General features: G+C 39.3%; 1 protein-coding gene across 1 annotated transcript in view; it reads right to left on the reverse strand.

Moving 5' to 3' along the window:
• Positions 1–18,213, reverse strand: part of myo3b (myosin IIIB) — a 213,832-nt gene that overhangs the window by 141,626 nt on the left and 53,993 nt on the right. Inside the window, exons 13-16 of the mRNA XM_051708096.1 lie at positions 17,911–17,990; positions 17,341–17,361; positions 7,315–7,392; positions 6,750–6,955 (exon numbers count right to left, since the gene is read on the reverse strand). Coding sequence (XP_051564056.1) covers positions 6,750–6,955; positions 7,315–7,392; positions 17,341–17,361; positions 17,911–17,990 — 385 coding nt within the window. The remainder of the gene's footprint in view (positions 1–6,749; positions 6,956–7,314; positions 7,393–17,340; positions 17,362–17,910; positions 17,991–18,213) is intronic.

The following is an 18,213-nucleotide window of genomic DNA, read 5'->3' on the forward strand; positions in this document are numbered from 1 at the left end:
TCTTTCTTTTCTTAAACGTAAGAAATATGATATAGTGTTTCTTCAAGAAACACATCTTTCCCTGCAGGAAGCTGAAAAATTTGGTAAGATATGGGGTGGACATGTTTTCTTTAGTGCTGGCTCAAGTAAGAGCAGGGGAGTCATTAAATTGATTAATAAACATCTACAATTCAAATTTCTCAAACAGATTAAAGATCAATTAGGAAGAGTCATTATTGTTTTAGCTGAAATTCAGGGGCAAAGGTTGATTTTGGCTAATATTTATGCACCTAACGCTGATGATCAGGGCTTTTTTATAGATCTTGAAGGGATGTTGCAAGCCGCTGGCACCCCTCATGATATAATATTGGGAGGAGACTTTAATCTTTTGATGGACTCAGTCCTTGATCACAGTGAAGCAAAAGTGTGTAAGCCCCAGCAACACTGACACTTCACAGGATGTGTAAAAATCTTGGTCTTGCAGATATTTGGAGACTTTTGAACCCATCTGGTAGGGACTATACATTTTTTTCATCAGTCCATAAGATTTATTCTAGAATAGATTTATTTTTGAAATCTAAGTCCCTCATTCATCTGATGTTGATTGCTCAATTGGAAACATTTTAGTCTCAGATCATGCCCTGGTGAGTTTGGAAATGTTGCCACATACAGAGAAAACAAAATCATATAGTTGCCACTTTAACGTATCCCTTTTGCAAAATCCTGAATTCCAACAAATGCTAAAGGCTGAAATCAGTGTTTATATGGAGACCAACTGGTCCTCAGTATCCTCTGTGGGCGTGGCTTGGGAGGCACTTAAGGCAGTTCTTAGAGGTCGGATCATACAGTATGCCTCATTCACCAAAAAATCCAAAGCACGAGAATTTGTGGAGTTGGAAGAGAATATTAAAAGAGCAGAGGCAGAGCTGAAGTGCAGAATGTCGTCTGATGGCCTCAGAGAATTGGAAAGTGGAGTTTTGGTTATTCAGGGCAAGACAGTCATACTTTGAGTCAGGGGACAAAGCAGGGAAGCTTTTGGCTAGATATATAAAGCAGAGAGAGTTTTTTTCTACTATTCCCTCAGTGAAATCTGCTGGTGGTGAAATATTTACCTCGGCCACTGATATTAATAATGCTTTTAAAGAATTCTATATTGATCTTTATAGTTCTACGTCTTCGTCTACTGATGAAGATATTAGAAACTTTGTGGAACCATTAAAACTATCCTAAACTGACGACTGAGCACAGAAATTATCTTGATTCTGAGATAACATTGGAGGAACTTGACAAGGTAATTAAGGCCTTACCTACAGGCAAAGCTCCAGGGCCAGATGGTTTTGCTGCTGTATTTTTTAGATCTTATGCTACAGAACTGGCTCCACTTTTGTTATAAGTTTATACAGAATCATTAAAGAACAGAAAGCTTCCTCCAATCATGATACAAGCCCAGATCAGTCTCATTCTTAAAAAGGACAAAGATCCGTGTGTGTGTAAAAGTTACCATCCAATTTTCCTGATCCAGCTAGATGTAAAAATGTTGTCCAAAATTCTGGCTAATCGTTTAAGTAAGGTTATGATATCTCTTATACATATAGATCAGGTGGGGTTTATTCGGGGCCGCAGCTCTTCTGATAACATCAGGCGTTTCATTAATATCATGTGGTCAATACCGAATGATCAGACTCTGGTCGCTGCCATCTCACTTGACGCCGAAAAGGCATTTGATATGGTAGAATGGGATTATCTTTTTAAGATTTTAGAAATGTATGGGTTTGGGAGTACATTCATTGGTTGGATAAAGTTACTTTATAGACACCCTGTAGCAGCGGTACAAACAAATGGACTAATTTCAGATTATTTTACTCTGGATAGGGGCACTCGGCAGGGTTGCCCTCTTTCCGCATTATTGTTCTGTCTTGCCCTGGAACCATTAGCAGCTGCGATAAAAAAGGAGGATGATTTTCCAGGGGTGGAGGCGGGAGATATGGCGCATAAGCTTCTGCTTTACGCAGATGATATTTTATTATTCGTCTCCGACCCCACTCCGACCCCACTTATGCCTGCCCTCCACAGAATTATTAATTCCTTTTCCAAGTTCTCAGGATACAAAGTCAATTGGTCTAAATCCGAAGCTTTGGCTCTGACAGCATACTGCCCAGTAACGGCTTTCCAGCTGGGTGCTTTTCAGTGGCCCAAACAGGGCATTAAGTATTTGGGTATTTTATTCCCAGCAAATTTGTCTGATTTAGTTAGAGTTAATTTTGACCTTTAATTAAAAAGTTTTCGAGCGATGTGGACAGATGGGCTTCATTACATTTATCGATGATTGGGAAGATTAATGTTATTAAAATGAACTGTATTCCAAAATTCAACTACTTGCTACAGTCTCTCTCTGTAGATGTCCCCCTCTCTTATTTTAAGCAATTTGATAGAATTTCAAAGTCCTTCATTTGGAATGGTAAATGTCCCAGACTACATTCCAACAAATTACACAGGCCGATTGACAAAGGTGGGTTAGGCTTACCCAAGATTTGGTTTTATTATTATGCGTTCAGTCTCAGTCATTTGGCTCATTGGTCACTTCCACCTGAGAGAGCCCCTCCCTGGTTTTCTATTGAACAGGAAGTCCTTGCCCCTATTTCACCATTGCAAAGTCTTTCTATTAAACTAACCGGAGAAGTTAAGTCACACCCCATTATTTCACATTTGCACATGATTTGGACAAGAGTGGCCAGAGTATTTAATTCGGACATTTATTTAAATGTTGCCCCAAGCATATGGCTGAACCCAAAATTATGTATCAATATGTCCCCTTTCTGTTGGTCAGAGTGGATTGTGAGAGGGGTTGTTACACTCGGCGACTTGTATGAGAGTGGAGTGTTGAGATCTTTTGAGAATCTGGGTCATCATTTTGGGATTCCTAGATCTCAGTTTTATAGGTATTTACAGCTGCACCACATGCTCTGTACTGTATTTGGGAGTAGCACACACCCCCCTAAAGCGGCAGATGCTTTGGGAGAGGTGATTACTGCTTTTGGAAAAGGTCATGAGGCATCAGTGTATTACTCCCTGCTGGTTCGGAGTCTGGGGGGATGGAGCTTTAGCTTCTATCAGGAGATTATGGGAAAAAGATTTGAATTTGGTATTGGAGGAAGAAGTGTGGACTAGGATTCTAAAAAAATGTCAAGTCTGCATCTAGAGATGCAAGGGTTCGACTTATGCAATTTAAGATTCTACTTAGATTTTACTGGACCTCCTCTAGATTATATAGGCTTGGTCTTAAAGACACACCCAACTGCTGGTGTTGTCAATCAGAAGTTGGAGACACAACTCATGCCTTTTGGGGGTGTGATAAGATTCAAGATTTTTGGATGAAGGTGCAGAGCTATTTGTTTGATGTTTTGGGCAGTCAAGTTTTGCTTTGCCCCAGACTTTGTATTTTGGGCGACGGAGCTGTCATAAATTTGGGGGACAAATTTATAAAAAATTGGGTTTTAACAAGTGTTATGATTGGCAGACAAATCATTTTAAGGGGTTGGAAGTCTGAGTAATAGAGGGGGTTCAGTACTGATTCTGTTTGTATATGTTCTTGCTTGTATGTGTTAATATAGGAATCAATAAAAAAAAATGTTAATACAAAAACAAAATTCCCAATGCAATAAAAGTGTTTAATGAAACCAAGCTGCAAAAACGTCTCGTTCTCTACTTCCGCGATTACCCTACATGACTAGGGGTACATTAATTCATGACTGCCTCTACAGCGGAAAAACATCAACACCTACTTTACATCAATGCACCCTTGGCCCCGCCCACTGGTGCCTCAGTTCCTAAATTTAGAGAGAAGGACAAACAAGGCCTGCTGTGGCCTAACTATTCCTGAACACCAAAGGGGACCCATCTGGACTATTTTAAATAATTTTTGTATTTAAACATGCACAGACAGACGTCTTTGACCACTTGATACATACACTGGCGGCCAAAAGTTTGGAATAATGTACAGATTTTGCACTTATGGAAAGAAATTGGTACTTTTATTCATCAAAGTGGCATTCAGCTGATCACAATGTATAGTCAGGACATTAATAACATGAAAATGTACTATTACAAATACTATTACTATTAGAAAAAAAGCAGCAGCATTCTCATCAAAAAATCCTCCACTTGCAGCAATGACAGCTTTGCACATCCTTGGCATTCTAGCTGCCAGTTTGTCCACGCTTCCTGTAGAACTTGCCATAGATGTGGCTGTCTTGTCGGGCACTTCACACGCACCTTACAGTCTAGCTGATCCCACAAAAGCTCAATGGGGTTAAGATCCTGTGACAGGGCAGAGGGCGGGCCGGGTCATGGTTCTGCACACCCGGCCCCTAATTGGGCTGATTAGCCCGAGAGGGATAAATGCCGACTGGAGACGGCAGTGCGACAGAGAGAGAGTTACGGACAGCTGTCCGACACCTGTGTGTGTTTGTGTCTTTTGGTTTAAGTTCATTATTAAAATATTATTTATATTGTTAAGCCGGTTCTTGCCTCCTCCTTTCCATTGATGTGTTACACTGGTGCCGAAACCTGAGAAGGAGGAGGGATGCACAGTAGTAGAGTTCTCGCCGCTACCATCCACCCCAACGGAGCAGCAGCGGCCATCCACTGGATGCAGTGCAAAATGGAACATGATATCTGTTTACTGTTGGCGTAACACGATGCACTGCAACGGATGCTTCCATGGCAGACAGCATTATTGATTATAAGTTCTATTGCTTTTGACGTGATGTGACTCTTGCATCCGGTGTAGACAGGATGTGAGTGTTAACAGTTGTGCTTGATAAGAGCAGTTTAATATATTCAGATGCAATGTGTTGGATGTGTTATGTGTAACCCCTGACATTTCATTTTATAATGTTGTGGTGCTTGTTCATTCTATTCAAATTGAGTTTCAAATATGGCTGAATTTGAGGGGCTGCACAATATTAGCCAATCATAACAGTGGGGTTTACATTGAAGTTTTAAGGAGGCGCTTATGCCAGAACCAAGCGTTTCAAACGGGGCCAGAGACAGGGTGCAAAATGATCATATATTACAAAATTATTACTGTTTTAATGCAAACAAACTTTACTAACATTATCAGTGGACCTCAGGGAAGATAATAAAACTATATAAAAAAAGAGTATTTCATGACCCCTTTAAGTATAACTATGAATAGGGGAAGTTTTATTATTTATGAGAAATTATAACTTATTATAAGGTGTATTATGAGACATTCTGGATGCAGTATAATGCATGTATAATATCTTTACAATGCAATATAAATATGGGCTCCAAAGAAAGTGTTACCAACATGACCTCTGTCAAACTGAAGAGGAATCCCTGTCAATAATGAAAAAAAAAAACAACAAAAAAACAAACAAACAAAAAAAAAACATAAATAAATAAATTGTTGCTACCAGGCCTGGTGGTTGCTAGGGTGTTCTGGTGGTTGCTAGGTTTGTTGCTACATTACCTGGTGGTTGTTAGGGTGTTCTGGGTGGTTGCTAGAGTGTTTTGGGTGGTTGCTAGGTTGTTGTAGTTGCTAGGTTTGTTGCTACCTAGACAAGTGGTGGCTAGGGTGTTCTGGATGGTTGCTTGAGTGGTGTGGGTGGTTGCTAGGGTGTTCTGGGTGGTTACTAGGGTTGTTGCTACCTGGCTTGGTGGTTGCTTGGGTGCTCTGGGTAGTTGCTAGAGTGTTGTGGGTACTTGCTAGGGTGTTCTGGGTGCTTGACAGGGTTTTCTGGGTTGTTGCTAGGTTTTTTGCTACCTAGACTGGTGCTTTCTAGGGTGTTCTGGGTGGTTGCTGTCAAAAGAGCTCACCCCCAAAATCTATGATATTTTGTTCTCTAGATTCCTTCAGTGTAAGCCTATGGGACTTTTTTGTCCGTTTTATTGCCTGCCAGGCAAAAATCGTAAGAGTGAATGCTTAGAAAAGTAATAGCACACTTTTTCTCGACAAGCCACATGATTTGAGGTACCATTCATCTCCGTAGAACAGCGGGATGAGTTACACGCAGTACTTTAACACTCAGGGTTAGGGGTTTTGCAAATGTTTTGTTATGTTAAGGATCAGTCATATTAGTGATGCTTGCTAGCAACCACAACCAATTAAATTCAACCACTGAACCAACTGAAAACATTTTATTTTGTGTAAATAAAAAACACTCCCTATTCTACGGAAAACGGCAAACTGATTGGTCCTTGTAATCTGTAATCTGTAGACATGAAATCTGTTAGCCTATTGTATTCCCTCTTTGCCTAGCATTTAATTGCCTTTGTTGTTTGCAGGTAAGTTGGTATCACTGCAACACACTTTGATATTTTTCTCTCTGACACCCTCCTCGTCTCCAGCATCACCTTTCTAGATCTGCTTACATGGATTGTATGTATATCTGCTGATAGTGCAGCAGCACCATGTCTTACATGCTTGATGTGGAATGTATTATGTATGTATATTGTGCAGCAGCAGAAGTATCTCTAACATGTTTCTAGCAGTTGTAAGCAGATGCAGCAGCATAAGCAGATCTAGTCCACCAAGACCAAACCTACTAACTTGTCATCCATTATAATACTTAAAAATGTATTGCGAGAGTTGTCATGACCGAATTCTCTTCCTGTGAATTGTGTCAGTCTTTTCTCAGGATGTCATGTTCTGTCATGTTGACTGGTGTTTGTTGTTTCTCTGTTCCTGTGGGATGAATATGACACTCTCTCTTTGAGTGTTGTGTTACTCTGCGGCTGTTCTCTACCTGTGAACGAACTCGTTGATGAGGATGCGGTGAGAGTAGCCCTGTCGCCGGATGTTGACAGTCTCCAGGATGCCAGTGTACCGCAGCTGCACCATCACACGCTCTTTACTGAAGCGCAGAGCCTGACGGTCATCGTTGGGTTTGATACAGCGAACGAAATGAGGAGTGCCAACAACCATCTTCGACAGCAGGTCCATGAGAGAGTACTGAAAAAAGAGACACACAATACTGATACAGATACATAAATGTAGTTTTTAAATAATGGTTGACTAGTTTGTTTTTTTAACCTGTAAACAAATGATGCTAGAGATTTTCTAAGAGCTAACATTTGTGCCATCTTTCTTGTCTTTTCTAACACAATTACATTCATAGAGTACATTAATAAGTTGGTAAGAAGGCATGGTTATCAGCAATGCCAGTAATGGCCAAAAATCGTCCAATACATCCATATGTCACTACTTTGTGCATAATTTTTTGCTTACTCACAATAGTAGATTAGGAATATAATGTACTGTGATAGGAAAATATATGACAAAACTAATCATGTAAAGTGCTGAAGACTCACTCTGAAGTACGACGCCACAGTCTGTCTCCTCATGTTAGTGGTTTCCTCTGGGTGACGCATCATTTCCATGGTGTCCACCTGAACACATATATAAACACACCTGCTTTGACTACATGCAGATCACTAACATTCCATTTTTGTCCACCCATGAACAAAATGAACATTTCTGTCCATGTATGACAGATAGTACAACACATATAATCTTGATTATCAACTTGATTACTACAAACAATAAACTATAAATTACAGAGAGGTTTCTTGTTTAAACAGAATGACAAAACAAGAACTATGGACCCTAGTCAGGGTAGACGCCAAATTAAGTTTGAATGAAAACGAGGCTGTGAGGGATAAAAGTGCAGTCTTTTCAATATACTGCACTTCAGGTCCTAGATCGCATCTGATTTTCACAATATTCTTTATGTTTATCAGAGTTTTATTTATTTATTTATTGGGAAAAAACGTTTTTCCATCTTTAATTGGCTGAAAGTTCAACATAACAGTACAGCCCTTTGAGTCATCTACCCTTAATAAGGTCAATAGTTCAGCAATTAGCATTGTGATAAGTTAGTATGCTAGTGAAAATGTAGGTTAATATTACAAAATTCTATAAGCATGTGTGTTTGTGTGAAATAGAGTGAGGGGTGAATTCACTAAACAATTGTGCCACTTTTGCACAATGTGTTGCAGAGCAAAAACCTATTTCTTTTTCACTTGCAATCTGTGCCATCTTAAACTACTATGTACTTACATAAATACAAATAAATAAATAAATAAAGTATTTGATACAAGCATAAGCATGTGATACATATTTTGTCCATACATGTTGCAATTACATTTTTTGTAATTAACATTTTTTTATTGATTCAAAAAGAAAGCACAACAGAGAAAAACACAACATATACACACCGCATCAACATTTAACTTTTAACACTCATTAACATCCCTCCCCAAACACCAACCCCACCCTACCCCAAAGAACACCCCTGTGGTCACATAAAATAATACACACACACAAACAATAAAATAAAAAATAAAAATAAATAAAAATAAAATATATAATAAATATACATAATTAAACTAAACATCTCCCTTCTCATCCCTTCCCCTAGAGTCCTCCAAAACTGCCAAATACCTACCCCACTTCCTGAAAAATAAGTCCTCCCGCCCCAGCCTTCCATCTATCATCCTCTCATAAGCCGCCACCCTCCCCATCTCCACACACCACTCTGGAAATGATGGTGCTCCGTCTGACTTCCATCCCCTTAAAATAATATGTCTACCGATCATCACGCTAGTCAGAACCCAATTTTTTATATATTTGTCACCCGAATTTATAACTTCCCCATCGCCCAAAATGCAAGTCTGGGGCAAAGTAAAATTTGAGTGTCCAGAATGTCACGCAAATAATTCTGAATCTTTAACCAAAAATCTTGGATCTTAACACATCCCCAAAAACATGGGCTATGTCTCCAACTTCTGACTGGCATCGCCAGCATGTGGGTGTGTCTTTAAGACCAAGCCTGTATAATCTAGAGGGGGTCCAATAAAATCTTTGTAAAATCTTAAATTGCATAAGGCAAACCCTTGCATCTCTAGATGCAGACTTCACATTTTTCAGAATCTTAGTCCACACTCCATCCTCCAATACCAAATTCAAATCTTTCTCCCATAATTTCTTAATAGAAGTTAAAGCTCCATCCCCATACTCTGAATTAACAGGGAGTAGTACACTGATGCCTCATGACCTTTTCCAAAAGCCGCAATCACCTCTCCCAAAGCATCTGCCTCCTCAGGGGGGTGTGTGCTACTCCCAAAAATAGTACAAAGCAGGTGGTGCAATTGTAAATACCTATAAAACTGAGGTCTGGGGATCCCAAAATGTTGGAACAAGTTTTCAAACGATCTCAACACACCACTTTCATATAGGTCACCGAGTGTAGCAACCCCCTTCACAATCCAATCTGGCCAGCAGACAGGGGACTTGCCAATACATAGTCTTGGGTTCTGCCATATGCTCGAGGCAACATTTAAATAAGTGTCCAATTTAAACAATCTGGACACTTTAGTCCATACCGAGTGTAAATGCGAAATAACGGGGTGTAACTTAACTTTTCTAATTAGTTTGATAGAGATGCTTTGTAACGGCGAAATAGGGGCAAGAATTGCCTGTTCAATAACAAACCAGGGAGGGGCTCTCTCAGGTGGAAGTGACCAGTGAGCCAAATGTCTGAGACTGAACAGATAGCAATAAAACAAAATCTTGGGTAGGCCTAGCCCACCTTTGTCAATCAGCCTATGTAACTTATTAAAATGCAATCTGGGACGTTTACCATTCCAAATGAAGGACTTCACTATGCTATCGAATTGCTTGAAATAAGAGAGGGTGACATATACAGGTAGGGACTGTAGCAGGTAGTTAAATTTTGGAATACAATTCATTTTAATAACATTAACCTTCCCAATCATCGATAAATGTAATGAAGCCCACCTGCCCACATCGCTCAAAAATCTTTTTATTAAAGGGTCAAAATTGACACTAACTAAATCAGACACATTTGCTGGGAATAAAATCCCCAAATACTTAATGCCCTGTTTGGGCCATTGGAAGGCGCCCGGCTGGAAAGCCGTTACTGGACAGTATGCTGTCAGAGCCAAAGCTTCGGATTTAGACCAATTAACTTTGTATCCTGAGAACTTGGAAAAGGAATTAATAATTCTGTGGAGGCAAGGCATAGATCTAGTACTGTAGGTTCAGAGACAAATAATAAAATATCATCTGCGTAAAGCAGAAGTTTATGCACCACACCTCCCGCTATCACCCCTGGAAAATCATCCTCCTTTCTTATCGCAGCTGCTAATGGTTCCAGGGCAAGACAGAACAATAAAGGGGAAAGAGGGCAGCCCTGCCGAGTTCCCCTATCCAAAGTAAAATAATCTGAAATTAATCCATTTGTTTGTACCGCTGCTACAGGGTGTTTATAAAGTAACTTAATCCATCCAATAAAAGTATTTCCGAACCCATACATTTCCAAAACCTTAAAAAGATAATCCCATTCTACCATATCAAATGCCTTTTCGGTGTCAAGTGAGATGGCAGCGACCGGAGACTGATCATTCGCCACTGACCACATAATATTGATGAGACGCCTGATGTTATCAGAAGAGCTACGGCCCCGAATAAACCCCACCTGATCTATATGTATAAGAGATGTCATAACTTTACTTAATCGATTAGCCAGAATTTTTGACAACATTTTTACATCTAGTTGGATCAGGGAGATTGGACAGTAACTTTTACACTCACTTGGATCTTTGTCCTTTTTAAGAATCAGACAGATCCGGGCTTGTGTCATGGTTGGAGGAAGCTTTCCATTCTTTAATGATTCAGTATAAACTTCTAACAAAAGTGGACCCAGTTCTGTAGCACAGGATCTAAAAAAATTCAGCGGCAAAACCATCTGGCCCTGGAGCCTTGCCAGTAGGTAGGGACTTAATGACCTCATCAAGCTCCTCCAAGGTTATCTCAGAATCAAGAGAGTTTTTTTGCTCAATCGTCAGTTTAGGAAGTTCTAATGGTTCCACAAAGTTTCTAATATCTTCACCAGTAGACGTGGAACTATAAAGATCAATATAGAACTCTTTAAAGGCATTATTAATATCAATGGCTGAAGTAAAAATATCACAACCAGCAGATTTCACTGAGGGAATGATAGAAAGAGACTCTCTCTGCTTTATATATCTAGCCAAAAGCTTCCCTGCTTTGTCACCTGACTCAAAGTATGACTGTCTTGCCCTGAATAACCAAAACTCCACTTTCCGTGACAAAATAGTATTATATCTATATTTCAATTGGGTCAATTCTCTGAGGCCATCAGCTGACATACGGCGCTTCAGCTCTGCTTCTGCACTTTTAATATTCTCTTCCAACTCCACAAGTTCTCGTGCATTGGATTTTTTGATGAATGAGGCATACTGTACGATCCAACCCCTAAGAACCGCCTTAAGTGCCTCCCAAGCCATGCCCACAGAGGATACCAAGGACCAGTTGGTCTCCATATAAACATTGATTTCAGTCTTTAACATTTGTTGGAAATTAGGATTTTGCAAAAGGGACACATTAAGGCGCCAACTATATGATTTCTTTTTCTCTATATGTGGCATCACCTCTAAACTCACCAGGGCGTGATCTGAGACTAAAATGTTTCCAATTGAGCAATCAACAACAGATGAAATGAGGGATTTGGATATAAAAAAAAAAAAAATCTATTCTAGAATAAATCTTATGGACTGATGAAAAAAATGTATAGTCCCTACCAGATGGGTTCAAAAGTTTCCAAATATCCGTAAGACCAAGATTTTTACACATCCTGTGAAGCGTCAATGTTGCTCTAGGGGGCTTACACACTTTTGCTTCACTATGATCAAGGACTGAGTCCATCAAAAGATTAAAGTCTCCTCCCAATATTATATCATGAGGGGTGCCAGCAGGTTGCAACATCCCTTCAGGATCTACATAAAAGCCCTGATCATCAGCGTTATGTGCGTAAATATTAGCCAAAATCAATCTTTGCCCTTGAATTTCAGCTAACACAATAATGACTCTTCCTAATTTATCTTTAGTCTGTTTGAGACATTTGAATTGTAGATGTTTATTAATCAATATAATGACTCCCTTGCTCTTACTTGAGCCAGCACTAAAAAAAACATGTCCACCCCATATCTTCCCAAATTTTTCAGCTTCTTGCGGGGAGAGATGTGTTTCTTGAAGAAACACTATATCATATTTCTTACGTTTAAGAAAAGAAATAACCTTCCTTCTTTTTATGGGGTGCCCCAACCCATTTACATTCCATGTGGAGAGAGATAGTACACTCATATTAACAACTGACATATTGATATAATAAAAAAAATAACACATTCCCCATTAGTGAAACAATCAACCCCCGAACATCCCCCCGAACAAAACAAACAGAAAAAAGAAAAACGTGCGCATTAACCCCGCACACGACAGCACCAACCGGCGACAATCCCTTTAAACTCAAAAGTTCCATGAACGGCCACGAGCCCCCACGACAACTTTGCCATCGGATTGAAATACTTTGTAAATAAAACCCAGCAAATGGGAAGAATGAACACAAAGAATGTGTAGATTCATTCACAGAACTGTCTCAAATGTGTGATCTTCCACAAAACAAATTCCAGCTGATATAAAAACGTTCAGATTCCTCGGACAGACAAACGAATGTTCTGTGTTCTGTTATGAGTTCAGCGGATGACGTAATCATTCCAATGTCCCGTAAAAAAAAACTCAACAAAACAAACTACAGCCAGCAGGAGGAATAAGCACAAAGAATGAACAGATTAATCCACAGCTGTTCCAAAGGAGTGTTATTCAATAGAACAAGCTCCAGCCGCTAGGCGGAACCAATACAAAAAGAAACAAAACCGGCATCCCTGTTCCCCGGATGGTCAAGTCAATTCACTCAGAGGCCGCATAAACATATATACCATGACTTACACAATCTGTCAACTTTATAAAAGACATCCTTTGTGTGAGCATGTAGATATTTTGTGGTCATCCATAGTGTCCACTCTCAATCTGTCCGGGAAATTCAATGCAAAAGTAATCTTTCATCAGTGCAAAAGTTTCTTTAAGGAAAAGTGTTATTCACAAAACAAGCTCCAGCCGCTAGGCAGAACCAACGCAAAAAACCCAAAATGTCGCCCAGCTTCCTCAAGAGTAAGTACAGCGAGTCAGGCCCACTCACATGAGAAACATCCAATGGTTTACTCAGACATTGATTCTATAAAAGATATTGCCTGATTTGGACATGTAAATACTTTGTGACCGACCTTCGTTTCTATTCTCAGTTTGGCAGGAAACATCAGAGCAAACAAGATCTTTTTCTGATGTAAGAGTTTCTTGCATTCCTTGAACCGATCGCGTTTCTCTCTTGTCGAACTCGTAAAGTCAAGGAACAAGAAAATATTATGGTTCTTCCAAGAAAGCTTCCCTTTGCTCCTCGCCTGGCGCAACACAAGATCTTTATCGGATGATCTCAGAAATCTGGCCAGAATCGATCGGGGCCTGTCTCCCTCAGCAGATCTGTGAGCAGGGACTCTGTGAGCTCGCTCGATTTCCAGCTTGTGGCCTGTTATGTCGAGCAGACTCGGGAAAAACTCGTCTAGGAATTTCACCATATCTCTGCCCTCCTCATGCTCAGGAATTCCAACAATCTGAACGTTATTCCTGCGGCTTCTATTCTCAAGATCTTCAACCTTTTCAAGGAGATGTTCCAAATCAATTTTGGTCACGGGTGGATTAGCGGTTAATTCCCTCTCGAAGATTCCAGAAAATCAATTCGTTTTTCAACATCAGTCACTCTTGTACCTAACTAAGAGAATTTTATTTCCATCGCCGTAATTGATCGATGTATTACAGCGAGATCCTCCAAGTCAGCAAGAATCTTCGTCAACATCACCGACATGTTGGACAACTGACGCTGGATCTCCTCTCCCGCCACACCATCCAAATCGAGTCCCCGATCTGTAGGCCTGTCGGTGCTTTCATCCTGAACACGTAAGTGTCTTTTAATGTCTCCAGAGCCTGAGGATTTTGACTTCTTTGCCATGTTTTGCAACAAAGGACAAATGTGTAACTGGGTGTTTCAAATTTCACCAGATTATAACATGAAAATAATCGAAAATTCAGCAAAGTGCAAAGAGCTCATCGCTCACATGTCTGCTCCTTGCATGGTGTCACGTGACCTCCATGTTACAATTACATTAACTTTACAATTAGTCAGTTAGCAGATGCTTTCTGCAGTATCGCACTGTCAACTTCCCAGAGTAGCTAGAACAGTATAGAAGCTAGTTGGTTTTTTAATGTTGGTATGGTTTCAGCAGATGGAGTGTAGGTTAGAAACTCATTCCACCACAGAGGAACAGAGAAAGTAAATGATCGTGAAATGGACTTTGTGCATCTTTGCGATGGGACCATCAGATGCTGCTTGTTCATTGACCGCAGAGAGCGAGTGGGGACATAGACCTGGAAGAGAGAACAACGTAAGAGGGAGCTGTTCCATTGGCTATCCTGAAGGCAAGAGTCAAGCCTAGAATTTAGTGCGGGCAGCTACTGGTAGCCAATGGAGTGAAATCAAGAGGTGGTTGATGTGAGCCCTCTTTGGTTTATTGAAGTCCAGGCACGCCACTGCATTTTGGAACATCTGCAAAGGCTTAATCACGCAAGTTGGAAGGCCGGCCAATAGAGTGTTGCAGTAGTCCAGTCTTGAAATGAGCTGAAGGTGGCATTCCTCCTTCCAGACCGAGATCTCTGAGAAGCAGGCACAGATACAAATTGAGAAGGTGGGGTCATCAGAGTGGAATAATGGTAAAGCTGTGTATCATTAGTGTAGCTGTGGTAGGAAAATCCATGTGCCTTAATGATCAGTCTGAGTAATGTAATGTAGATCAAAAAGAAGAGAGGTCCATGCACTGATCCCTAAGGAGCACTAGTGGTTAGCTGGTGTGACTTGGACACCTCTCCTCTCCAGGAGACCTTGATGGATCTGCCTGTGAGGTATGACTCAAACGATCCAAGTGAGAATGAGGACAGATAATCGCCAGTCGCAGGGTTTCAGCAAGAGGGCAGTCTCATGGTTCTTGGTACTTAAGAGCATTGTACTTACATTGAAAGTACCTGCATCTATTTATATTTGTAATTACTAACCTAGTCTCATAGAATAGCATTACTACACTTAAATCTTTGCAAAATAATTTTTTTTTCTTCGATGCATTTATTGCAGCAGCTTCTGGGGAAATAAACACTAGAGGCACTACAACAACAATGACTTTTATACATTTTCACACAAATCACGACTAAAACAGCAGATTATCAGTTCATAAACACTTTTCACACTGTTCCTCACAGAATGCTACCTTATGATATCAAAACACTTTTAATATAGCGTAAGGTAATACATTATATATATCCAACTACATTTACAAGCTCTACATGTTCGAGTGCAATAAAATTGCGCAGTAACTCAACTGACCAGGATACGACAAGTTGACAAGTAAGACGAAAACATCATCGAAGCACTACAAAATGACGTGGTTGCATCAGCAATTGTATTTTTCATCTCACATGCTTTAGGACACTATCGGTTAGGTTTAGGTTTAAGGTTTGTGGTAGGGAGGTAGATTTTGTTGATTTAAAACTCGATAGAGCATTAACCATAAAACCCTGTTTTTTTCTGTTTGGGAGAAATTTTTGCTCTCTTTTAGAACTACACAGTGGACATTTCACCTTGGAATTGTCATGATATGTGCAAAGGACCACATAATATTGTTTTGCAAAAATATCGCTACAGTCATTATATCGTATTTTCATGAGACCAGGCTGAAAATTACACTGTTAACACTACCCTACCCCTAATTCTGCCCTTTGTGGAACAACATGCATGTAAACAATAAGTACATTGTATCACATGAGTAACTTTCTAGAACAATTTCTAGTGACCGGTAACAGCAGTAATTCATGAAACAATGGATAAGAGCACATATCCAGATGTGTGGTGTAGTCATGTGCACTTTTAACACTTCGGGTCTCTAGTTTGGGACCCTTTACCTCATCCATTTTTTTGGATTCCTCTTAGAATTCCTCAACCTTTGTCTTATTGTTAGTTTAAAAAAATAAAATAAAAATCTAACTGCTTTATTAGCAAAAGAGTATAGGGTCATTAGTGACCCAAGATATGTAATAGTTTTGCAATACATATTTGCACATCCTTAAATCATATTTTGATGATTATTTCATATTTATATAAGTTTACTGTTCCAAGATATCTATTTCTTTGTTTATTGCATGATTAATGAGTATAACATTTATTCAAATGACTACTATATAATGTAGATTTTCTGTGCAACGATGGTGAATTATCAGTATCCCATATGCGTGTACATACTATTTGTTCCTCAATGTGGCGCTGTTGTTTCAGCGATTGACTTGATTTACATTTGACATTGCTATTTGACAAAGAAGCAACATGGAAGTAAACTATATCAAGTACAACACATGAACAGTATGTCTATTGCCATTTGGGTGTTCATCATTTCATCATCATTTGTTGCATCAACTTTCTGATATATGAAAAATAAAACATCTATATAATGTATATCAGAAGATATTATATTCTATTATTTTCAAATTGTCTTGAAAATGCTTGGAAAATTTGACAGTATCTGGGTATTTTGTAGATCTATTTGAGACAGATGCTGTTTAATTTAGACATTAATCACTTAATTACTGTGTAAAGACACAAAACAAACTTGAAAACATAATGATAAAAGCAAAGATCCCTGAAAATTATGGTTATACAGGATTCTAATACTGAAGGGACATGTTTTTGTAACGAACTTCATGCTTTCAACTGTGTCTTAACAAGGATAAGATATGATATGTATAACTGCCATCTCTACAAAAGATCTCATGAATTTATCAAGGTATTAAATAATGTACCATGAGTCTATAGCAGCAAAGTGTGTCTTAATATTCTATTTCATCTGTGTGAGGAGAGACAGGTGTGTGTGATCTTTATAAGATATGTCAATGTATATGAAGTTTTGGACATGCAGTACGAATAAGAGACAACTGAAGTGAATTAGATCTTTAACAATACATCTGTCCAACTTCTACTTATATGCAGAACTTCTGTGACTGAAGCACTTTAAAGATGTCTTCAATATTAAGTGGAAGCAATTAAGTGGCTTTTGTGCTCTGGTGTCTAATTACAGTATATCTATATGATATAGCAGGTATTTAAAACAAAACTACTGACTATCATTATTAGTGCTCAGTTAGAAGGTTTGTAGTTAGGTTTGATCCGTTACTTCGCAGAGTACACACATAAATCCATACAGGAGAATAAACTAAAGCAATGGAAATGAAATCAGAAAACACAAAACTGATGGAATAAGGGTGAATATATTGACATGACTGAGTGGAGAGAAGTGGAAGACTCTTACCTTTAACAGGTATTTAGGAGACTGAGAAGAGAGAGGAGCATTTAGATACAGAGAAAACAGATAAAAGTACGGAACAGTGAAGAACAGGTTTTTTAACACTGAAAAACATTCACATGCTCACACAGGAGGTCACATGTTCAGACCACCAAATGCATTAATATTAACTTGCCAAAGAGATTTAGATCACAAACTTCAGTGCTAATGTTCAGCTAATTTTATGTCACAGTCTATTTTTGATGCAAAATGTATTTTGGACTTTATCATGTGGTTTATGGTCAGGCTGCTTACCACATCCAGTGAACTATACGGAACCACCTGACATCCTCAATACACAGTCCAAGATGCTGGATTTTATAAAATTTCATGTGACTGAGTTTTCTAAATTTGCACCTTTAATGTTGAATTTGAAAGTCTTTGAGCATGTGGTATATATTCTATGCTGCAATATGTGAAAATTGCTGTTCATGTATCTGAAACTGATCCCTACATATTTATGAACAGAATATTTTTGCGACTGATGTTTGAATGTACAGCAGCCTTTAAAACGGTGAACAGATGAGCAGTACAAACCTTATTTCTGCCGCTGTTCAGTTGTGGAGGCAGAGATCTGGACGCCGCAGTCACTCGAGCTCTGGATGTGGCCAAGTTACCTGCATAGCACAAACACAGACAAATCAGACACTTTCTCTGAAGCACAAATTAATATAACAACATGGTAATGTAGTGGTACAGGGTCTGGGCTGATGACCAAAAAGATGAGAATGCTTCTTTTAGGAGTGGTGGTGGTGTAGTGGACTAAAGCACTGAACTGGTAAGCAAAAGGTTGTTGGTTCAATCCCCACAACCACCACCATTGTGTCCTTGACCAAGGCA

Source organism: Myxocyprinus asiaticus, chromosome 10 (assembly GCF_019703515.2).
Source record: "Myxocyprinus asiaticus isolate MX2 ecotype Aquarium Trade chromosome 10, UBuf_Myxa_2, whole genome shotgun sequence".
In the NCBI taxonomy this organism is placed as follows: Eukaryota; Metazoa; Chordata; class Actinopteri; order Cypriniformes; family Catostomidae; genus Myxocyprinus; species Myxocyprinus asiaticus.